This window comes from Camelina sativa, chromosome 12, assembly GCF_000633955.1.
Source record: "Camelina sativa cultivar DH55 chromosome 12, Cs, whole genome shotgun sequence".
Classification (NCBI taxonomy): domain Eukaryota; kingdom Viridiplantae; phylum Streptophyta; class Magnoliopsida; order Brassicales; family Brassicaceae; genus Camelina; species Camelina sativa.
Genome location: NC_025696.1, coordinates 18,491,333 through 18,516,042, shown reverse-complemented (window position 1 = coordinate 18,516,042; position 24,710 = coordinate 18,491,333). Strand labels below are relative to the sequence as shown.

Sequence of the window (24,710 nt, the reverse complement as noted above, 5' to 3'; positions counted from 1 at the left end):
GGTTGCTAAAAACTAAACAAAGGTGCAAAGCCTCCTAAAACATAAGAAGCATAGAATGCTCACTATTAAAATTGGAGGCAATGTCTCCGACAATAGAAAGTGACGATTGTCACTAAAAATAAAACATAAGCTAAGAGGTAAAGTCTCTTCAGATACAATGAGCATATATTAATGCTCATCATATATAAATAATTAAACTAGGGGGCAATGCCTCCAAACAAAGAAAAAGTGATGATGATCACTTAACAAAAAAGCTGAGGCAAAGCCTCGTAAGATATAAGAAGCATTGAATGCTCATTATATAAAGAAATCAGAGACGATGTCTCCCAACAAAGATAAGTGACGAGGAAGCATGCTCTGATAAACTGGAAGGTGCTTACCCATTGAGGAAGTACCTAAATCAAGATGCCACAATGCCCACTAATAAACAAATCATTGGCAAAGCCATAACGTACAACGACCACGGTCAATACGTTTCAATTAAGAGGGACACCTCATAATAAAAAGCACCAGACAATGGTCGCATCAAAAATAGAAGGGAGAATCCTCATTATAGAATACACCAGAAATTGGTTGTGTCAGACATAAAGGGGACAATCCCTAGTTATGAAAAGCATAAGTAATTGTTGCTTTAAAATGCCAGGGAGCTATAAACAAAAAAAAAAGCAGGGACCAATACCTCATCAACTGATGTAATGGTAAATTCCCAACTTTGTCAATTTATAAGAGGCAAAAGCCAACTACAAATAAATGCCAATAATGGTCCGCTTCAAAAGTATATGATGTGAAAATATCATTACAAAAGAAAATCAGAGGCAATGCCTCCCAACATATGAAGTGATTATGGTCACGCAAAGCCTCCTCGGTAAGAAACAAGAAGCATTGACTGCTCATTACAAAAATCATGAGCATGACTATAACGCCCCCGAACCGTTTTATGACGAGGAAGGCCATTAGACAGCACCGGGACGCCATTTTGGAAACGTTCACCAACGATCCGGCCGGGTACAAGAACGAATCAGAACCCTTTGGCCAGTCCATCGGTGAGGTTCCCGACCACACGACACATCCTTAAGGCTTTACAACCCTACAGACATACCGTGCGTTGAGCCGACTCGGACAAAGTCTATATCAGTATAACTCGCCCTATTAAAAGAAACCCGAATACATTGATTGATAAAAAGAGTTTATTACAAACGATTAAACAAAAGGTTGTAAAGTTCTTGGATAAGGCCTAAGGCTGAAGTTTGGTTCGAAATAAAACATACTTGTAATTTTACAATAGACAGAAAACAAAAACTACTCCGGGTTCCTATCGTTCACCATGCCCTCTACTTTCCTCTAGGGTTACCTGCACCACAAAAAATAATCATAAGTAATCTAAGATTACTTAATGAGCTCAGGGTTCCTGCAAAGAAGTAATCCCCAACCCCAAAACCCCATCATCATACAACATGCGAGCGAATACAATTAACATGCAAGTGGAACAATCAACATGTAAGCGAAACAATCAACATGCAAGCGAAAAATCAACAAGCACACAATCAGAGATAGCATTGCGGAAGATAATGAGCTAAGCAAATTAATCTGGCAAGCAAATACAACAACATGCAACAACATGCAACAACATGCAACAACATGCAACAACATAAACTTGAAATAAAACAAGAGTTTTTAATAAGTTTTAATTATTGGGCCCGGTATGCATCCTTTCCCTAACCCCTCATGAACAACCGTATTGCAACCACAAAGGTATGCAATCGGACTTCACTCAAAGCCACACCGTCGTGTAGACAGCTTCGGCCAGGCTAGCGAACCCAGTAACCTCCAAGCTCTTCGTAGCCAACCCTACAAACACACGAACATGGGTTGCATGTCGCGGCTGCATGTGGTACGGATGGGAAGGATAGCAATACCAAGTTTTACTACGCTTAGCCAGAATTTCTCGCAGAATAAAACGCATTAAGGGGCTGTTATTGGAGAGATGATTTCCAAAATCAACATGAAATTGTAAATTCTTAAAATCAAAACACATGGATTTTGAAATAACATGTTTTATCCTTGGATTTGAATCCTTCTATTTTACACTTTCAAATCCATGCAAATCCATTTAAAACATAATGTGGATTTGGAAATCCAAAAACAAATCATTGAATGAATAACATGAGATTTTAACAAGTATTTGTAAATCATAGAACCAATAACACATAATTTTGATAAGTATTTTTAAAATAATTGATTGAATAACACATGATTTTTGTTTGGATTTCCAAATCCATTAAAATCATAGAACCAATAACCCCCTCTAAGACTTCACCAAAGTTGATACTTGAGGTTATATGGTTTTTAAGCTCATAATTTTACAAGTAGCTTGATTAGTTACCACCTTTGTTACTAGAACATTTTGAACTAGCAACCGGTGTAACCCACCGCGCATGCATTTAAACAAGAAAATCACAAAAGAAGTTCGAGTAAAATGCAACTAAATGATCATGCAAACCGTGCACTAGATGGACGTCTTTAATTCCCCATCTAGTCCGGCAAAATATGTGCCTGAACTCACAGAAAACCGGCGATGATCGGTCTCCCTTGATGAAGCTTCTCTCGCGGCTCACTCGGATCACCTCATTGGTTGAAATCGATTTCCTTATCGATTCAACTTGTAGCGGTCGATAGTCTTGTCTTGCTTCTTCTCTTCTTCTCTCTTCTCTTCTTTTCTCTTTCAAACTCGCAAACTCGCCCCCTCTTCTCTCTTTACTCTCTCGCTCACTTTCTCTCTCAATTTCTCTCCTTACCCGTTGTGACTTTGTGCGAAAATGAGAGAAGTGAGTCTCTATTTATAGAGAGCTTGGGCGGTGCAGATGGCCAATGCATGAGGCTCATTCCTTCTCCTTAGTGCATGTTGTTAACACTTGTGTGTGTTTAACATTAACACTTGGCCACTAAAACTTTGTTTAATCTCCACTAATCCATCTTGAATTGTTTAATCCTTCCACTAACTTCACTAACTCCTTCTTGATTTGTTTAATCCTTCCACTAACTCCAATAACTCTTCCTTGAATAATTTAATCTTCCACTACTTCTCTTAACTTAGTTGATTTTTGGGTGAAGGAAGATTTTTCTTGCTGGGTCGGTTAGTGTCTCTCGATCGATCGTCGTCAACTCTCGGCGATACTCGATCCGTCTCAGCACTATCGGCAATTCTCGGTAGCTCTCGGATAACTCTCGGTCCTTCGGGCATCTTCGGTCAACTTGGCCATTTCTCGATCCGTCCAAATTTTTTCGGACTTTTCTTCATAAAAATTTATTTTCTCCTTGTTGGCTTCCCTTCTTGGTCTTTTGGTCTTGAGTTTTTATTTTTGAAATTTACCCCTTGGTGAGCGTCATTACATTCAAGAATTCCATAGGGTTCCGATGGTCCTGCCTCATCTTCTTCGGTAAACAGCTGGGGATATTTGGCACGAATCCTATCCTCGTCTTCCCAAGTGGTGACTTTACGGTTTTGCTTTCCCCAAAATACTTGGATTCGAGAAATGCTCCTGTTCTTCAACTTCTGAGTCCTTCTTTGCCCTATTCCAAATGGTCCTTTGGGGTATGTGAGATTTGGCTCCAACTCCTCGATAGGCTCGGGCACAATCATGTTAGGATCTGGTACATGCTTCCGTAGTTGTGAAACATGGAATACTTTATGCAATCGCATAACCTCAGGCATAGATAGCCGGTAGGCTAATTCTCCAACTCTTTTCTCGATCCGGTATGGTCCGATAAACCTTACCGCAAGCTTTCCCACTTTATCAAAGCAATCCTTTCCTTTTTGTTGTGCAACCTTCAAGTACACCATATCTACGACTTCAAATTCGACTTCTCGCCTTTTACGGTCTGCGTACTTCTTCTGGCGATCCTGCGCTTTCTTCATGCTCTCACGAATGAACTTGATCTTCTCAGTGGTCTCATCAATCAATTTGTGATTGAAGCTCGTCCTTTCTCCAACTTCGTTCCAACACAAAGGCGTTCGACACGGCCTTCCGTACATTGCTTCAAATGGTGACATGCCGATACTCGAATGGTAACTATTGTTATACGCAAATTCAACTAACCGCAAATTCTTCTCCCAATCCGATGACCATTCCAAAGCACATAGTCAGATCATGTCCTCTATGGTTCGGATAGTCCTTTCCGTCTGTCCATCAGTCTCTGGGTGGAATGAGGTGCTCATGTGAACGTCCGTTCCCAATGCCCTGTGTAAATCTTGCCAAAATAATGACGCGAATTTCCGATCGCGATCAGAAAAAATGTTTGCTGGCACACCATGCAACTTCAAAATCTCGTCTATATACTTTTCTGCCAAGACTGGCGCTTGAGCTATGCTTCTTACTGGAACCAAACGAGCTACTTTGGTTAATCGATCAACTACTACCCATACTGCATCATTGATTCGTCCCTTCCTTACGGGTAGACCGGTAATAAAATCCATCGAGATAGAGTCCCATTTCCAAGTTGGTATGGGCAAGTTGCGAAGCAATCCTGTACTTGATGCTCTCCCTTGATTCTTTGACATGAGTCACATTGGCTTACCCATTTCGCTACTACTCTCTTCAGTCCAGGCCAATGATAATATCAACGCACGCCCTTGTACATTTTGGTGCTTCCGGGGTGTATACTTAATGCTGAGCTATGGGCTGCTCTCAATATCTCCTCTCGTAGTCCACTCCAGTTAGGTACAGTTATTCTCCCATTGAGAAGTAAGGTGTCATCATCTGCTAAGTGGTAACCACTAGCATTCCATCCTTCTGAGCTCTTCAATTCTTCAATAATCTTCTTCAGGTTCTCGTCCTTGGGTTGCTCTTCGCAAATTCGATGTAGTAGGCTCGCTTGAGTTACAGCTTGTAAACCCAACGGCTCACTAGATTCTCCTTCTAAGGCTAGAATCCTTACCTTCTTCAACTCGTCGGCTAGAATCTCCACGTCTCTCTCGGCATCCACTTGTGCTTTCCTTCGGCTTAGCGCATCTGCAACTACATTTGCTTTGCCTGGGTGGTACTGAATCTTCAAGTCGTAATCGGCAATGAATTCCATCCACCTTCTCTGGCGCAAATTAAAGTCTTGTTGAGTGAACAAGTATTTAAGACTTTGATGATCCGTAAATACCTGAACAGCTTCTCCATACAAATACGATCTCCATATTCTCAATGCAAACACCACGGCTGCAATTTCTAGGTCATGTGTGGGGTAGTTCTCCTCATGCTTCTTTAACTGTCTGGAGGCATAGGCAATTACTCTATCTCATTGCATCAAAACACATCCAACACCAACTCTTGATGCATCTGTGAACACAGAGTATGGCTGATTTGGCTCGGATAGGGCTAACACTGCTGCTGATGTCAATGCTCCCTTTAGCTTCCTAAAAGCTTCTTCCACTTCTTCGCTCCATATAAATGGTACTCCTTTACCGGTGAGTCGTGTCAAAGGTTTCACAATGGATGAAAACCCCTTTATGAACTTCCGGTAATAGCCTGCAAGGCCTAAGAAACTTCGGACTTCTGTCACCGAGGTTGGCTTTGGCCAATCCTGGATTGAGGCAATCTTCTCTGGGTCAGCGAACACGCCTTGCTCCAAAACTCCGTGTCCTAAAAGTCCAATTTTCCTTTGACAGAACTTGCACTTGCTGAACTTGGCGAAAAGCTTCATCTCCCTTAGTCTCTCCAACACTTTCTTCAAATGCTCCGCGTGCTCCTCTGCACTCCGTGAATATATAAGGATGTCATCGATGAATATTATCACAAATCGATCCAAATAATCATGGAAAACCTCATTCATTAAACGCATGAATGTCGCCGGTGCATTGGTAAGTCCAAACGGCATTACCACGAACTCATACTGGGCGTATCTTGTTTGAAAAGCAGTCTTCATCACATCTTGTTATGCAATTGAAATTTGATGGTAGCCGGAGGCTAAATCAATCTTCGAAAACCAACTTTCTCCTCGGAGTTGATCCAACAGTTCATCAATCCGTGGCAACGGATACTTGTCCTTGATAGTTATGTTATTGATTCCTCGGTAATCATTATACAAACGCATGCTTCCGTCTTTCTTCTTGACAAATAGCACTAGGGCTCTCCAGGGTGATGAACTTGGTCGTATTAAACAATTCTCCAATAAATCCTCTAACTGAAATTTAAGTTCAGCCAACTCGGCTGGTGCCATGCGATATGGTGCCTTAACAATTGGGGTAGCTCTGGGCTCAAGATTTATAGTGAAAGGATGGCTTCTTGGCGGAGGCAATCCTTCTAACGGTCGGAATACGTCTTCATAGTTCTTGACTACGGCGATGTCCTCAACTTTCATGCCTTCTTTGTCATCCCCTCCCATGGCGGTAAGAGTGACTAAATAAACATCATCTTCATCGAATGATCTTCCAATCCTTGCTGCCGATACGAAGTATGCCGTCTTACTCGGGCTAATTCCATTGAAAACTAGAGGTGTCCTTCCTCCATTTTCAAATATAACTCTGCTTCTGCTGCAGTCTATATGGGCTTGGTGCTCCGACAACCAATCCATTCCCAAAATAGCGTCAAACCTCTCCAATGGCATCACTAGAGGATTTACCGGGAGGTTTGTATCTTGCAAGACTATGGACACTTCCTTGAACCATCTTCTTGTCTTCAGAGGCGGTTGATTTCCAGCTGTGAAGACGTTAATGTTCACTTCTTCCTCTTCACACAAGTCTCCGAACTTGTCAGCCACTCCGGAAGTCACAAAACTATTGGACGCTCCCGAATCGAACAATACATGTGTGGGGTTACCACCAACAAGTAATGTTCCTAAACGCAAAGCAAATGCAAAAATGCAATGCAAAAACTAATCACACAAACACACAAGCACGCAAACAATCACAAGAGAGTTATAACCCAATCAAACCTGTTATAGGGCCTTTCGCGACCTGCGGAGGTTTAGGTGGTTTTACTCCTAAAGCAAAAACATTTGCTGGGGTTGCCTGCTTCTTTGCTGGGGGTTCCTTTACTTGATGCACTGGCTGGGCACGGTTCACAGTTTGGGCGTTCGGTTTGGTCGGCTTCGGTGGACATGAGGTCACGTAGTGTCCCATCTCGCCACAGTAGAAACATGTGACAGACGAGAGACTAGTATTCTTTGTTTCCTCAACAGTTGGACAAGCTAGAGCAAAATGCCCAAGTTGACCACACACATAGCATCCCCTGGGATCCAAGTTGCTCACAGTACGACCTCCTTGGTTAACATTCATTTTGACTTTACCACGGCCTGCGCCCCAATTTCGTCCTGCTACTTGATTTACCTTCCGAAAATTCACGATCTTATTCTGCTGCACTGGTTCCTTCTTTTTCTCTCGGGCCGTAATCTCCTTTTCCGTCTCGATGGCTTCCTCAACACTCACCGCTCTTTCTTCCACTTCTGCGACACTTTGGTATGTCACAGCGTGCAACCTTCCCTTTATGTCTGGTCTGAGTCCATTAAAGAATCCTCGGGCCATAGCTAACTCATCGTCGTTTACTTGGTACAAGTATCTTCGAAGTCTGGTGAAAACTCTCCCATAGGCTCGAACACTCATTTCTCCTTGTTCCAGTCGCAAGAACTGGTTCTCCAGTCGATCGCGTGACTCTGGTGGAAAGTACTTTTGCTCAAATTCTATCCGGAAGATATCCCAAGATATAGTTTGAAATCAATAGCGAGGAACTACGCTATCCCACCATGCACAAGCATCTTCTTCTAAGAATTTGACCGCGATTGGTCTCCTAAATTCCTCCGGACATCTTGACATTTCAAAGTTAGTCTCCAACTCTATTATCCATGCGTCTTCTAAGACCGTGTTCTAATCTCCTTTGAACTTGGGAATTCCTAGGTTTCTCATCATCAATACCAATTTTAGGAAGTGGTCTGATGAAGTTTCTGTTGACTGATTTCCTTGGTTCTGCTGCTGCTGTTGAATCATGTGGTTCAAAAGATCTTGAATCATCTTAAGCGTCTGTTGGGTCTCTGGTACGTTGGCTCATTCGGGCCTTCTCCATGAACTTGGTCTCCTCTCGGCATGTTTTGGTTTGGGTTGGCAGCGAACGGACCCATCGGTGGAAATCCTGGTGGATACATATTCTCCGGTGTACTGAATCGAGTTGAGCTTAATGGTGTGTATCTCGGTGTCGCGACAGGTACATCCCATTCAGGCATAAACATGTTCGGTTCGAATATACCTGGAAACGATTCCTCCCCTTGTGCATCTCCAAAGTGCAGACCCCATTCCTCCGGACCAAACTGTTGACTTGAACCCCTCCCTGTGTCCGGCGAAAAGCGCGTCGATCTAGTCCTTTCGGATCCTTGACGAGACATCTGCATCCACGATCAACAAAGGGTTTACTTAATCCCATCTAACCCTAAGTGATGAACGAACCGGATTATCCTAGGTGTCTATTGCGACCATTTTGACTCGATAAAACATTGAAAACACGAGTAATATATAGCATCATAACCATGCTCTGATACCATCATTGTAACGCCCGTGAACCGTTCTATGACCACGAAGGCCATTGGACAGCACCGAGATGCCACTTTGGAAACGTTCACCAATGATCCGGCTGGGTACAAGAACGAATCATGACCCTTTTGCCAGTCCATCGGTGAGGTTCCCGACCACATGATACATCCTTAAGGCTTACAACCCTACAGACACGCCGTGTGTTGAGCCGAATCGGACAAAGTCTATATCAGTATAACTCGCCCGATTAAAAGAAACCCAAATACATTGATTGATAAAAAGAGTTTATTACAAATGATTAAACAAAAGGTGGTAAAACATACTTGTAACTTACAAAAGACACAAAACAAAAACTACTCCGGGTTCCTATCGTTCATCACGCCCTCTAGTTCCCTCTAGGGTTACTTGCACCACAAATAATTATCATAAGTAATCTAAGATTACTTAGTGAGCTCAGGGTTTCTGCAAAGAAGTAATCCCCAACCCCAAAACCCCATCATCATACAACATGCGAGCGAATACAATTAACATGCAAGCGAAACAATCAACATGCAAGTGAAACAATCAACATGCAAGCGAAACAACAACAAGCACACAATCAGAGATAGCATTGCGGAAGATAATGAGCTAAGCAAATTAATCTGGCAAGCAAATACAACAATATGCAACAACATGCAACAACATAAACTTGAAATAAAACAAGAGTTTTTAACAAGTTTTAATTTATGGGCCCGGTATGCATCCTTTCCCTAACCCCTCATGAACAACCGTATTGCAACCACAAAGGCATGCAATCGGACATCACTCAAAGCCATACCGTCGTGTAGACAGCTTCGGCTAGGGTAGCGAACCCATTAACCTCCGAGCTCTTCGTAGCCAACTCTACAAACACACGAACATGGGTTGCATGTCGCGGCTGCATGTGGTACGGATGGGAAGGATAGCAATACCAAGTCTTACTACGCTTAACCGGAATTTCTCGCAGACTAAAACGCATTAAGACTTCACCAAAGTTGATACTTGAGGTTATATGGTTTTTAAGCTCATAATTTTACAAGTATCTTGACTAGTTACCACCCTTGTTACTAGAACATTTTGAACTAGCAACCGGTGTAACCTCACCGCGCATGCATTTAAACAAGAAAATCACAAAAGAAGTTCGAGTAAAATGCAACTAAATGATCATGCAAACCGTGCACTAGATGGACGTCTTTAATTCCCCATCTAGTCCGGCAAAATATGTGCCTGAACTCACAGAAAACCGGCGATGATCGGTCTCCCTTGATGAAGCTTCTTTCGCGCCACACTCGTATCACCTCTTTGGTTGAAATCGATTTCCTTAACGATTCAACTTGTAGCGGTCGATAGTCTTGTCTTGCTTCTTCTATTCTTTTCTCTTCTCTTCTTTTCTCTTTCGAACTCGCAAACTCGCCCCCTCTTCTCTCTATACTCTCTCACTCACTTTCTCTCTCAATTTCTCTCCTTAGCCCTTGTGACTTTGTGCGAAAATGAGAGAAGTGAGTCTCTATTTATAGAGAGTTTGGGTGGTGGAGATGGCCAATGCATGAGGCTCATTCCTTCTCCTTAGTGCATGTTGTTAACACTTGTGTATGTTTAACATTAACACTTGGCCACTAAAACTTTGTTTAATCTCCATTAATCCACTTTGAATTGTTTAATCTTTCCACTAACTCCTTCTTGATTTGTTTAATCCTTCCACTAACTCCACTTTGAATAATTTAATCTTCCACTACTTCTCTTGACTTAGTTCATTTTTGGGTGAAGGAAGATTTTTCTTGTTGGGTCGGTTAGTGTCTCTCGATCGATCGTCATCGACTCTCGGCGATACTCGATCCGTCTCAGCACTCTCGGCAATTCTCGGTAGCTCTCGGACAACTCTCGGTCCTTCGGGCATCTTCGGTCAACTTGGCCATTTCTCGATCCGTCCAAATTTTCTCGGACTTTTCTTCATTAAACTTTCTTTTCTCCTTGTTGGCTTCCCTTCTTGGTCTTTTGGTCTTGAGTTTTTATTTTTGAAATTTACCCCTTGATGAGGATCATTACAATGACCTCCATAATTTAGAGGCAGGCCTCATTGTGAAAAACACAAATGATGGTTAATTAAAAAAATTCTAGGGGCACGCCTTATTATGAGTACCAACAATGGTTCTGGCAAAAACCATAAACAAATATCTGCTCGTCATCAGTTACTAAGAAAGACCATACATAAAGTTTTATTACACCAGGGGCATGATCTCCTTGAAACAGACTCAAATGCCACTTCAAAGGGATGACAATGTCAAAGTTATGGTAATTGCAATGAAGCGTATGTCGCTAGAATAACATGCAACAATAGTTGCGGTGAAGCAAATGACCACCAAGAATATAGGGGCAGTGACCTCAAGAAAAAGATTATTGGCTACAGTTTCTAACCAACAAAACCAGTGGCTATAGACATTACAAACTAGGAAAAATGCAGCAGTTGCGACTGTTACAAAATTGCAACACCTTCTGAGAAAGAGAAGCTCGACGATCACCATAGTAGATTGTCTAGTCGGGGTTATTCCCTGCTAATGGCTACATAAAAAAATTCGTGAAAAATTGAACATGTGGAGATGAAAACTGAACAAGTCGATGTGAAACCTTCTCATGTCAAGAGGAAAAACAACTTTTAAGAGATAAAAATAGCCAATAGTGTCGCAAACGTGTTAAGAAAGAGAAATCATAACGTCGACAAAACAAAGCTGCCACAAAGAAGATTGTTGTGTGGAAACATATGTTGTTTCGATTCAAAAAAATGCGACCACCAAGGGAAGGTCTAAAATAAATCAATCTCACATAAAAAAGAGAAGGTTGAAGGCTCTAAATTTACATAATTGGGCACATGCAAGATGAAAAGTCAACAACGGATTAGAAATGCTTCGTGTATTCTACACAAAGATAAGAGACAAATAATGGGAGAACAACTCCCCAAACACACAAATAGAAGCGAGGGCCTGAAAGCTATGGAATGGAATAGATGACTATTAAGGATTGATTATCTGTGACACGGCGTATGTGGAGAGTCACGCAAACAAGATGTGTACAACCTCAAAAAGACATCAAAGGGACTACTATGGCTAGGAAGACAATATATGAAAATGGAAGAACAAAAACATCTACAGAAGCAAGGTTGCGGCTGGAGTAAAATCATTAATTATCTTTAAAGTCGACAAGAGATAAAGAGATACACGAGCTCATGTCGGAATAACACCATGGAGTCCAAGAGACAGAATAACGGCATAATCTAGCGTATCTACTAGATATACTACTCTCCAAATTCTAAATTAGAAAATGAAGAGTAGGGGGCAAACTGTTGGGAAAAAATAAATTCACTCTCGGTTATCTTCGGTTAAGCATAAACCGACTATACTAAACCCAATCCAATTAGAATTAGGGTTTGGTTACTACTATAAATTAAAAGGTCCTTAAAGCGTGAAAGGGGGAGGTGAAGAACCCAAGAATATTAAAGGTACAACCCTATCAAGCAACTATTATCAATGAAGGAAAAGTCATGGCTTAGAAGATCATCCCACAATGGGTGTTGATATTGATTTATTGTAATTTTGAGCGTTAATCAATAAATATTTCTTCGCGTTCATTCCGTAGAACTGTTCAAGTACAAATCGGTTAAAATTTGCCCAAACATGGTCCATCACAACCAAATGGTCCATCGGTTACCCAATTGTCCATCAATACCATAAACTCTAGATCTTTGAAAAGTTATTAAAAACATACACAAGCTCAGTTAGAGGGTCTCCAGAACTAGACCGCCGTGTTGGTCGCCTACGGAGGGGTAAGGCGGGTCAGACAGAGTACATGGTGGACAACTGAACTTGGTTATTAGATAGGTTAGATTGGTTGTCCATTGTATGCTGCCATAAGAAGTGGGACGGAAAGAGGGTCGATTGTGGAAGTGAGAGATATTGAGGATGAAGTGATGTTAGCAAAAGAGAGAGATAGAAATTGCAGAAGGTGAAAAATCGATGGTTATAAGGGAAGAGAGAGATGGTTTTCTCTCTTTTTTGAGATAAAGCGGAGAAGAAAAAAAAATCAATTGAGAAAGAAAAAATTATTTAATTAGTCTAATTACTTTAGGTTAACTCCGAAATATCTCGAGAAAAAAAAATTATTGTGTTTTAATGACATGAGGATATTATAGTCTTTTATGTAGCACGGTGTGGAAGGCGGGACAATAAGTTTCACAAACTGGCATTGACGAAGAAGTATGTCACTGTACATGGCACAATTCATAATTTTCCCATAAATCATTATTAACATTAATTGTTTATAAACATGTTTTTCATCATTCTGTAATCAAGTAAATATGGTGGACAAAAATCTTGATCGTTGTATCTGGTCAACCGGAATTGCAGATATGTAGTGTGGATACTGTTTACTGTTAGCAGTGGACATGAATCGTCATACTAAACCTTGACTATGGTCCACTCAAGAGACGGAGAACATAACAGTGATGGACAAAAACCTTGGCTGCTAGATGTGGTCCACCGGATCTGCAAACCTGCAGTGTGGACAAGTTTTTTTGTTAGCAATGGAAACAAAATGTATGACCAAACTGATAAGGTCCACTGAAGAGATATAAGAACATGTTAGTGGTGGACAAAAACCTCGTTGGCTGGATCTGGTCCACTGGGTCTGCAGACCTGCAGTATGGACAAGTTTGATAGTGGTAGACAAAAACTTGGTTGGCTGGATCTGGTCCACCGGACACCAAATTTGCAGACCTCCAGTGTGGACAAGTTTTATTGTTAGCAATGGACACAAAAATGCATTACCAAACTATATAGTCCACTAAAGAGAATGAAGGACATAATAGTGATGGACAAAAACCTGGCCGGCTGGATCTGGTCCACCAGATTTGCAGACCTGCGATGCCTGCCTGAGGTCGAATATAAGAACTCTAGAACTAGACCTAGCGGTTTCGCCTGCCACGGCGGAGGCAAACGGATGAGACAGAGGTCTTAGTCGAAGAATTGTGTTTGGATGAAGAATTTCTCCATTTTATGCGGCGTACACAGATGAAGTTTTGTAGAAAGAGATTCAGTTTGTGTTGCAGCTCCGACGGCAGACTAAGAGACACTGAGATGGAAGAAGATGAAAAGTCGAGAGAGATTAAAGATGGAGAAACGGAAAAATCGAGGGTCAAGGAGAGAGAGAGATTTGTGTTTTGGGGAAAAAATTAATGAGCGAAAGAATTTGACGTTTAACAATGCATGTTTAATTATCTTACTCAATTATTTTAACTCCCAAAAAAATACATAGAAAATAATTAGTTTTGTGTTAAAGAAAAGAAATGTATAATAGTCTTTCAATTATGGGGTTGTGGCAAGCGGGAAAAAGAATTGCAGAAAGTGGCATTACCCAAAATGTTTGGTATTGTACATGTTTGGTACTATACATGGCAGTCTCTATTATCAAATAGAAAAGTATAATACAATTTTGCAAATTAATAATGGTCAGCTGACATAGTGTCTCCATGGCTCCGCCCCTTTTCGAGGTTGTTCGTCCAACCTCTTTATAAAATACCTTTATCGTATATACAGTTCTTAGGGCAAATTTGCCCATTAACCAAAACAAAAAAAACAGACAAAGAAAATACCTAACTAATGTAAGAAATTAAGTAAATAGCCATGGCCCATAGTGAGATTACCAAAAAGGAAAAATGTGACAAGTAGGCGCTGTGCTGTGTGAAAGGTGTTGTTGTGTTATAAATGAAAAAAAAAGGATAAAAAAGAAAAATGAGGAAAGGAGAGAATATGTGTGTATATATAGATATAGATGGGGAGAGAGTGCATGTGAGAGAGGGTGTATATAGTGGGTAAAATTGTCAATATTATAGAATATATAGATATAGAGGGGGAGAGAGTGCACGTGAGAGAGGGTGTATACAATGGGTAAAATTGTCAATATTATAGAAAATACATAGTATATTGTAGGGTAATGGTTAGAATGGTTAGTCATTTAATTATAGATATTTTTTGTTACTTCTACCAATTCCTCCAGTTCTTATAATAGTTTTATCAGAAAAAAAATTATTTTATTGGTAATTTTAGAGAAATGAATGTTAAACTATATGTAAATCCTTCTTAAAATAGATTTTGACCCCGAGTTTTGTATTTCATTAGTTTTGATGACGCTTTTCTTCAAAAAACTTCAATCACTTGTTTTGTTTGAGTTCGAAGATTTCATGGCTTGCTTGATTTATGATAACAGTTATGAATTTATTTAAATGGTTTTTAATCTATGTTGTTTTTAATGCTTAGGCTTGAATGATAATCTAATGTTTGATTTTAGGATAATCTAGTGCTTAGCCATTAAAAATTAAGGTTCATGTATTTAGTGAACTTAATCTTTGTTTAAATTCTTGAATTTAAACAATGGTTTAGGTTTTTAGACTTTTCACATAGAGTTTAAACTTTAAAAGAATATTGATCTAACCTAGTGGTTTTAGGCCTTGGAGCAGTTTTAATCTTATTTTTATATTAATTTTTTTGTCAACATTAAATTATTTTATATGCATTCATAAATTAGAGCACAATATCCTAATACTCAATGCTTTGCTATTATTCTTTACTCATTAAATTGCCGTGTTAACTAACGTTTTGCTTTTCATTCCCTAATACTCAATGCCTTGTTTGGATAGTGATATTTGGCTTTATGTTTAAACGCGTTCATACCCAATGTTTATTTTGTTTGTTTCGCGAGACTTTATTAGATTTTGTATGAGACAGATACATTTCATTGTTTCTTCGTTTTGGGTTAAAGCAGCATATCTGTCTATTGCAATGATAATTTACAAACTCAAACTATTACTGGCACTCCTTTTCCAGCTCGCATAATGAACAAGTATTTTGACATTCAATCAGCTTTTCAAAATGGTGGCAATTTTGGAACATACTAAATATATTGAACTTGATTGTCATGTTGTTCGAGATGCCATTCAGAAAACCTTCTTGTCACCAAAAATGTATCATCTTCTTATCCGTTTGCATACATCTTGGGACGATTAGAGATATCAAAACTCTTATCTTTAAATTGGGCATTTAAAACTTAAAATATTCAGCTTGAAGAGCTATATTAATAACTTTATATCTAATTGTATTCATATTATATATTTTTTTCAAGTATTTACCCTATACTTTTTAATAACCGCAATTGCGGGACCTTTTGATATGTACAACGTCTCCGTGGACCGGGTTAGAAAAGCATGTAAATTAGCGTTCTACCAAAACAAATCAAAGCCAGAATATTTCTAAGGTCAAACTAATAAAATACTTGTGGACCAACAAAAAACTAATCAAATACTAGTTCTTTGTTTTCTCTTTTTGGACAAACACGTGTTTTCATTTATGCAAACTAGAGCAAGTACAAACAGAAGGATCTAAGAGCATCTCATCGTAAAAAATGGGATGAGTTTCTCAATATATATTATTTTAATAATTTTTTATAATATAATTATTTATTTGAAGATTAAATTAGAAAAAAATCAACTATTAGTCATTTGACATTTGTTGAGAAAGGGTTCTATAGATTCTCAATTGAATCGTTTCTCACTTCTTTCCTTATTTTTCTCACTTTCTCTTTTTTTTTACTATTATTTATTTGTTTTTATTGAATGAGTAACTGTGTGAGAATCGACCGATGCAGAGGGTTTAAAGTGATCCAAAGTTTAAAACATTACAATACAAGGTATTCCCCAATACCAAAAGATGATAGATAAGGTTCATCGATTTTGAAACCAAAAGAACTATGAAACAAAAGCTTCGGAGCGTATTGTCACATGTGAGATCATGGTTAATCGAGAAATCATCCTTGAGAGAATCGAAGGACGACAGATTAGTCATAGTCAAAAGACTTTGTGACATTGAGAAATGAATCAATGATTTGGTTCTTGCTGGAGCGAGATGAGCTACATGAAGTAGTATGACAATAGAGATTCTGACGACTATGGTTATATAGTTGATTGAGGATTGCTTTAGAACCCAAAGAGGAGAATTCAAATAATAAACTTTCAAGCATACGATCCAGGTGATGGGAATAGGAGAAGTTAAAGCCAGGTTTCACTCAGATGAGTCCGTGGAGATTAAGCATTCCACACAAAGCTTGTCTTAGGGTTGACACAAAACATACCAAGGAGTAGCTGCTGGCCACAAATCTTCCAAGGCACTAAGCAAATCGTTGATAGTTTGAGTTCAGCAATAAAGTATCATGAGGCTTCAAGCATTCAGGATAGGTAGAAATCGCCACAGATGGAGCAAGTACCAGATATTTCAAATAGTGGATGCAAAGCCAAAGCAGCCTAGTTGATTCAATTCTCGACATGAATCGGCCATTGAGAAAAGATCAAACTACGTATTTCCTATAGATTTACCAGCAAAGAAGTACCGCGGACATGGTATTTAATCTGTTCGGCATGGGCTTCGAAAGAGTTAATGAGCCTATATCAGATTCAAGTCCCACCAAAGAAAGACCTAATCTAGCTTTGGTTGCCCTAGAAAAAGTGGTTGTGTGGCGGCTGAACGGAGATGGTAGAAAGATATGCAATGAGTAGAGCATCTCCGGTAACAACACATTCGGTCCTGCCAAGCTCTGAGGGTGATATGTGGCTGAGGCGGATGTCCATGAAGTAGAGAAGACTGTAACTCTAAAGAAAGCATCTTCGTGCACCGTCAACAACTCCCCTCGGCATGGCGCATCTGATGGTCCAAGAGAAACTCCTGCCATCAACAAAGCCAAGGTGTAAGATTTCTCAGTTGTGACCAGACTTCCAGATCAAAAAAAATACGCGTAGTGGACTTTTTATTCGCTGTCGAGGAGGTTGAGCACATATAGAAGATGGTGGGGTTCACCGGGAACCACCGCCGTCCGTTGTGGCTGATGAAAGTGCAATCGCTCAGATCTGGTGGTTTTAAAAAGGTTCGAGATGGTTGCAAAAGGGTTGAAAAAATGAGGAAAAAACAAAAATAGAAAGAAAAAGGAAACGCAGACGATGCACGATAGAGCAGAGAAACGAGTATCCCAATGCTGGCGAGCCGGAGTCTCACCAGCGTCGGAAAGGTTGGGTGGTAGAAACTCCTTGATAATTGTGCCTCGGAAAGAAAGGGGTTTTAAAAGATTTGGTTATGTACCTTAGTTTTCATACTTTTATAAGTACCAATATCTTATGAATCAATAAAGCAAGTTTTTTTAAATCCATATTTTGACATTTCGCAAAATTGGCGATTAGCCAATCACATTTTTTGATAAACCAACCAGTTGCTTTCTAAGATGATCTTCTCGGAATAGTTAATGGGTGATCGATTGAAATCGTGATTCGACTATGAATGATTTGTAGAAAATATTCAATTATATAGGAAAAAGAAAAACCAAAAAAAATCTAAGACTCCTTAATTTTTTTTTTCTTTTTTTTTTTGTATGTGCAAAAGACTCCTTAGTTAAGACTATAAAATGATTAAGACTTCATAATGTTTTTAAAAAATTTCGAAGTCCTTCTTTTTTTTTTTTTTTGATAATTCAGGAGTGATCCTAAAGATTAATCTCTTTGAGCCAGAAGAAACCATGTTAAATTTCGAATTTCCGTGGCCAATGCTACTTGAACCCATGTGACAAGACTTTTCTCCCTTTACTACTAGACCAAAGCGACTCGGTTTTTTCGAAGTCCTTCGCCAGTCACATCACCTCCTAAGTTGGTCATCAGCCGATCACCTCCTGCCCTAAGTTGATCATCAGCTGATCACCTTCGACTTTTATTTCAATTAAGTAAACCCATCAAATAAAAAGTTTACAAAGTCTTTAAACATAAAATAGTGTACAATAAATTTCAAAGTGCATAAACTAGAGTAGGTTGGATAAGCCATAGAGAATCTGACACTGAAGCAATCAACCAACAAGCCACAAGCCATCTCATGGTGTGTGTGTGTCATACACTTACAAGATCAAATCGGGAAGTTTTAAAGTAATCACGATCAAAGATGAATCATGTGACGTTGAAAAGATGTCTTTTTCCTCTTGGTTCGCCGACAAGAATCACAAAGAGGACGTTGGGACAAGAGGCAGAGTATCTTGGAAGATACAGATGTGTCAGATTTGATGGATGCAAAACCGTAACAGAGCAGGTGAGTCCTCCCACAAATGAAACTATCGGTCAAGTTAAAAAATTACTACTTCATGGATTTAATCATCTTTTAACTTATCTAATTCAAAAATCTCAAATAAAAATCAATAAGTTATACAAGAAAAGGGAGATCGAATTTTTGCTTATAGTAAAGTTTTAATTTCACTATATTTCTTTAAAATATATATACTTTGTTAACAAAGTCATAGTGGAGTGATTTTTGTGTAAAACTTTCTATATCACTTGATTCACTTCTTAGATTCTCGAAGCGTGGACTTTGTATACGTCCACGCTGTCCAGCAGATATTATAAACACGTGAAACTTGATAGACAAGCAACATAATCAATCGCACATGTACTTACTTACATTCAATTCGTCTCGCTACAAATTTCGTATGCGTCAAGCAACACAATATTGAATTTTTAATGAAAAATCCCCCGGCCCGAAAACAAAAATAATAGAAGAAAGATTGCATTCTCATCATATAATCAGTAATTCATACATTATTGTGTGTTTTCTACAATTTTACCACATATAAAGCATTCGACATTGACAAAAGACCAAATAACCAAATAACTCACACGTACACATTCATGTATAACAATGTATTATCACCATACCATACACCTCCAATATCTCATAGATATGTAGCTGTGGTCTTGTGGATCCCAGGACAAATTTGATAAATTTGGTTTTCCAAAGTACTGTAGTTTTGTGTACATGTGTGGCTGATGAGTTGACAAAATAAATTTGAAATTCTTTTACAACTTTTTTTCGTGTTACCCCTCTTAAACCACATGGGACAACTTTTCATCTCAAATAATCTACACCAAAAACTAAAAAGAAAGTTTAAATAGTTAAATTGAACCAAAACAAAAAAATGATTCTGGAGTGAGTTATTGTCCGTACCAACCAATCTCTCAACCGACTCATTCAATGTTACCACTACATAATTTGAATCGACGAGAGAGCATAAAGAGGGCACTGCCTTCGTAGAATTTTGCATCCCTAAACCCTCAAACCAATATCTTCAAAATAGTTAAAAGAATGAAATAAGTTAACATGGTGGAGACTTATGAATTATTGACTGTGATAGTTTCACTCATAGTGGTAAAGCTATTCCATTGGATCTATCAGTGGAGATATCCGAAAACTAATGGAAAAGTACCTCCAGGGTCTATGGGTTTTCCGATCATTGGAGAGACTTTTATGTTCATGAAACCTCATGACGCTCTTCAATTTCCAACATTCGTCAAGGAGAGAATCCTCAGGTTCTGTTGCTAATTTATCCAGCATGCATTTGTGTGTATGTTTAAACATATATTTTACATTACTTATAAGTGTTGCATTGTCTTTTTTTTCCTTGTCATTATTGCGTGGGGAAATTAGATATGGACCAGTTTTTCGGACAAGCTTATTTGGAGGAAAAGCTATAATCTCGATGGATATAGGACTGAATGTGGAGATAGCGAAGGCAAATCATCTCCCTGGAATCACGAAGAGCATATTACGACTATTTGGGAAAAACAACTTGTTTATCCAGAGCAAGGAGTCCCATAAACATGTTCGAAACTTGACATTCCAATTGTTGGGTCCACAAGGTTTAAAACTGAGGATGTTGGAAGACGTTGATATTTTGGCTCCCACATACATGGAGGAAGGAGCTAGTAACGGCTTCCTTGATGTTAAGGAAACATCAAGCAAGGTAATAAAAAGTCATCCGTATTGTGTTGTCTATAACTTTTTGTATTATTATCTTCTAATCGGTGACTTAATGGATCATCTCATCAAAATTTACAGATTCTAACCGAATGCCTTGCAAAGAAAGTTATGGGCGAAATGGAACCAGAGGCCGCAAAACAACTCGCACTATGTTGGAGATATTTTCCAAGGGAGTGGTTTCAGTTCTCTTGGAACGTTCCTGGGACTGGTGTCTATCGAATGATGAAGGTACATATTTTTAAGTTCATCTAATCTTTATAGCACTATATATGTGAAAAAGATTTGGTTGTAAAAGAATCAAACTGAAAATGTGTTTTGTGGCAGGCAAGAAAGCAGATGATGAAGCTAATCAAGGAGACAGTATTAAAGAAGAGAGCATCAGGAGATGAATTTGGGGAGTTTTTCAAGATCATATTTGGAGAAATGGAAAGAGGAGCGAATACTATGACTATGAGCATAGAGAATGCAATCGAATACATATATACTTTCTTTTTGATTGCTAATGAAACAACACCAGGAATTCTTGTGGCTATAGTAAAACTCATAAGCGATCACCCTAAAGTCAAGCAAGAGTTGAAGAGAGAACATGAGGGAATTGTTCGGGGGAAGAATGGCAAGGAGGTCGGCCTAACTTGGGAAGACTATAAATCAATGACTTTCACCCAGATGGTGAGTATATGTCTCAATCACACATTAATATATCGACCAATACACTCATTGTCAATTAGTTTGTTGTATGTGTGTGTCTATGAACCTTGATATATTGTAGTTCAAACAAATTTGTTCTTCTATTTCAGGTGATAAATGAGTCGCTTAGGATAACAAGCACAGCGCCAACAGTTCTTAGAATAACCGATCGTGATTTCCAATTTGGTGATTATACAATTCCAGCTGGTTGGATCTTCATGGGCTATGCTAATGTCCATTTTAATCCAGAGAAGTACGATGACCCTTTAACATTTAATCCATGGCGTTGGAAGGTGATTTAAATTTGAACTATATCTTTTAACTTATTTACAAGTTTATAGAATTTTTAGCATATAATCACTAATATTTCAGAGTGAAGACTTGGGCTCAATCCTCTCCAAGACTTACATTCCCTTTGGCGCTGGTTCTAGACTATGCGTAGGAGCTGAGTTTGCTAAGCTTCAAATGGCCATTTTTATCCATCATTTGTTTAGATACAGGTCCGTTTTTATCACTGAATGCTTTAAGCTATTTTTAACAATTCAAAGCTTTTTGACTTGCATGTATTTCTATGTACCCATGGTTTGAAGGTGGTCAATGAAAAAAGAGACTACAGTACTTCGAAGGTTTATGCTTATGTTTCCATGTGGATCTGATGTTGAAATCTCAGATGAATCCAAAGAGGATAACTTCATAACTCTGCTGGTTATTAGAGTGTATTTTTCTGACTCACATCGGATACAAATCATCTTGGAAGAGAGTGTATTTTTCTATTGAATTAATAATGTGTTAAACATTGTTTCTACTATATGTCCACATATTGGTTTAATTTCGTCACAACAAAGAGAACTTTTGTCATTGTGACGGATATCATTTGGCCAGATCGTCACGAACTCATATTCGTTTTGTTATCAAGCCAACTAAAAGATGGATTTATGGCGAAAAGAATAAAGAAGATAGATTCCATGCTTTTATCCCTTGGTTTGGTTCTTAAAAAAAACATTTGGATTCAAACACTTTGTACGTAAATGATCTTTTATATTCTCATGCAATTTAGTGAAGATTCCTCCTTTATCTTTAATCTCTTTTGCTCCTTCATGTATTTTATTTGTGCTTGTTATTTTATCATAAGTAATTAATCTCTTTAGTGTATGATGGCCAATGGACGAGGTAGAATTGATTCTTGTTGTATTAGTTTCATTTGAACTGCACACGTAGCTGCATTCAGCTTGATATATCAATATATATCTTAGGCATTTCACGTTTGCCAGACGGTGTTTTCAAAATGCTTATTTTGTACAAGCCTCGAAACAAGCAGAGCCATGAACCGTATCATTGATCTACTAAGCACTTATAGTATCATGAAAGATGTAAGGATTTTAACTTCTCAAACAGACTGTTGTGCTTATCTCTTGTTTGTTGTTGTTTGCAGAAGAAGAAAAGAGAAGCAGAGAAGAGAAGAGACGACACACGGGTTTACAAGTTCCCAAGGTCATTGTGACCAAGGTACGTCTTGGTGAGCTTACTAACCAGCTCACAAGGTTTTATAGAATGCTTATAACCGATTACAAGAGACCAAGAAGATGAAACAGAGCCTATACAACCGAGTAAAGAAGAAGATGAGTTCTCTCTTTCTCTCAATCTCTATAGATCTATCCTGCTTGTAATCGCACTCTTTCTTAGCCGTCACAACACTCTAACCTCTTGTATTTATACCTCCTGATGATGCACCCCCTTGTCAGGTCTTAAACCTAGGCGAATCAAACCTTATCCTTGCCAGCGCAAAAGAACTCCGTATGCTTCAGCACAGGACAAAACCAGAGTGTTGACTGGCTGTATCCGACCGTTGAGAAGAACAAACTGGAACATGGGCCTAAGTCATTTACCCGAGGCCCAACAGGCTGTTTCTCTGATCCAATAACTCGGAACTGGACCGAACTTTACATTCTCCACCTCGATCCTGTTCCGACAAACGCCCAAAGAACATTCTCCTTGTCCTTTCGGTTGCTTCGACAGCTCCGTCGAAGCCCTAGCTCACTCCGAGCTAGATTCAGTGTCTGAGCACTCTCAGATCACTCCTGCCATCCTCAAATTTCTATACCGGTAATGACTTGGTGAGGATGTCAGCCGGATTGATTTTAGTATCAATCTTTGTCACAACTAGATCCCCTTCTTCAATCACATCTATGATGAAGTGATACCGAATCTGGATGTGTTTTGTCCTCTCGTGGAAGACGCTGTTCTTGGCTAAGCAGATGGCTCTTTGTGAATCATAGAAGATCTCCGCGGTCTTCTGAGGAAAACCCAATTCACTGGTAATTCTCTTAGGCCATAACGCCTCTTTTGTAGCTTCTGCTAATGCCATGTATTCTGCTTCTGTCGATGACATGGCTACAATCTTTTGTAGGCCAGATCGCCAACTGACCGTGTTCCCTCCGACTTGGAAAGCATAGCCGGTAATAGATCTCCTTCTATCCAGGTCAGTTGCGTAATCACTATCACAGAATCCCACTACTTCAAACTCGTTTGATCTTTTGAATGTCAAAACACAGTCTGAACTCGTGCTTAGATACCTGAGTATCCATCTAACTGCTTCCCAATGTTGCGTGTTAGGAGAGCTCATAAAACGACTAACCAGGCCAACAGCATGGGCAATGTCTGGTCGCGACCCAACCATTGCGTACATGACGCTTCCCACAGCACTTGAATACGGTATGTTTCTCATTCAGAACTCCATTTCTGATTTTTCTTCTTTAGGAGTGCTAGAAAGCTTGAAATGACATCCCATTGGAGTCTGAACTGGATCCGAGTTATCCACACCAAAATTTCTTAGAATCTTTTCAATGTATTCCTTCTAAGATAGTATCAAAGTACCTCTCTTCCTGTCTCTGATAATATCCATCCCTAGAATCCTTTTAGCTGGACCCAAATCCTTCATGTCAAACTCAGTGCTTAGCATTTCCTTTACCTTCTGTACTTCTTCAAGTTCTTTTGCCGCTACAAGCATGTCGTCCACATAGAGTAGTAAATATACATACTCTCCTTCCCCATAACACTTGTAGTACACACACGGATCATATTCACTTCTGATAAACTTCTGATCCTTCATAAATCTATCAAACCTCAAATTCCATTGTCTTGGAGACTGTTTTAAACCGTAGAGAGACTTCTGGAGCAGACACACCTTGTTGTTTCCTTGGTTGTATCCTTCAGGTTGCTCCATAAGTATTCTTTCTTCGAGTTTTCCGTGCAAGAAGGCTGTCTTAACATCCAACTGTTCGAGTTCAAGATCTCCCTTGACGACGATTGATAGCATAAGCCTGATGGTGGTGTGTTTGACTACCGGAGAGAAAACTTCATTGTAATCAGTTCCTTCTACCTGAGCGTACCCCTTTGCCACCAACCTGGCCTTAACTCTTGGTTCTTCAACTCCCACAACTCCTGGCTTTAGTTTGAAGACCCATTTACATCCTATAACCTTTTGTCCTTCTGGTCTTTCAATCAGTCTCCAAGTCTGATTGTTGTCATGTGAAGCCATTTCTTCATCAGCTCCTTCACCCCATTTCTCTTTGTGTTTACTTTCCATGGCTTCTTGAAACGTCTTTCGTTCCTCAATCTCGATT

The 24,710-nt window shown here is 39.3% G+C and overlaps 2 protein-coding genes across 2 annotated transcripts; one reads left to right on the top strand and one right to left on the bottom strand.

Annotated features, from left to right (window-relative positions):
• On the bottom strand, positions 1,313–4,051 carry LOC104733634. Its single transcript, XM_010453204.1, has 2 exons — positions 3,371–4,051; positions 1,313–1,351 (listed from the first exon to the last, which is right to left on the bottom strand). Exons 1-2 carry the CDS (start codon positions 4,049–4,051, stop codon positions 1,313–1,315), a joined length of 720 nt encoding a protein of 239 aa, XP_010451506.1.
• Positions 19,682–21,916, top strand: LOC104732119 (cytochrome P450 708A2-like). Its single transcript, XM_019233849.1, has 7 exons — positions 19,682–19,949; positions 20,068–20,383; positions 20,479–20,628; positions 20,725–21,069; positions 21,198–21,380; positions 21,460–21,587; positions 21,678–21,916. The coding sequence occupies exons 1-7, from the start codon at positions 19,741–19,743 to the stop codon at positions 21,862–21,864; spliced, it is 1,518 nt and encodes a 505-aa protein (XP_019089394.1). The 5' UTR covers positions 19,682–19,740; the 3' UTR covers positions 21,865–21,916.

Bases quoted from the DNA above. Each gene is read 5' to 3' on its own strand.
- LOC104733634 (XM_010453204.1), bottom strand. From the start codon at position 4,051: ATGTCACCATTTGAAGCAATGTACGGAAGGCCGTGTCGAACGCCTTTG. The intron at 1,352-3,370 runs GTAAATTTCAAA...TTTGTGGTGCAG, and splicing joins GTAATGACGCTCACCAAGGG to GTAACCCTAGAGGAAAGTAG.
- LOC104732119 (XM_019233849.1), top strand. From the start codon at position 19,741: ATGGTGGAGACTTATGAATTATTGACTGTGATAGTTTCACTCATAGTG. The intron at 19,950-20,067 runs GTTCTGTTGCTA...TGGGGAAATTAG, and splicing joins GTCAAGGAGAGAATCCTCAG to ATATGGACCAGTTTTTCGGA. The intron at 20,629-20,724 runs GTACATATTTTT...GTTTTGTGGCAG, and splicing joins GTGTCTATCGAATGATGAAG to GCAAGAAAGCAGATGATGAA.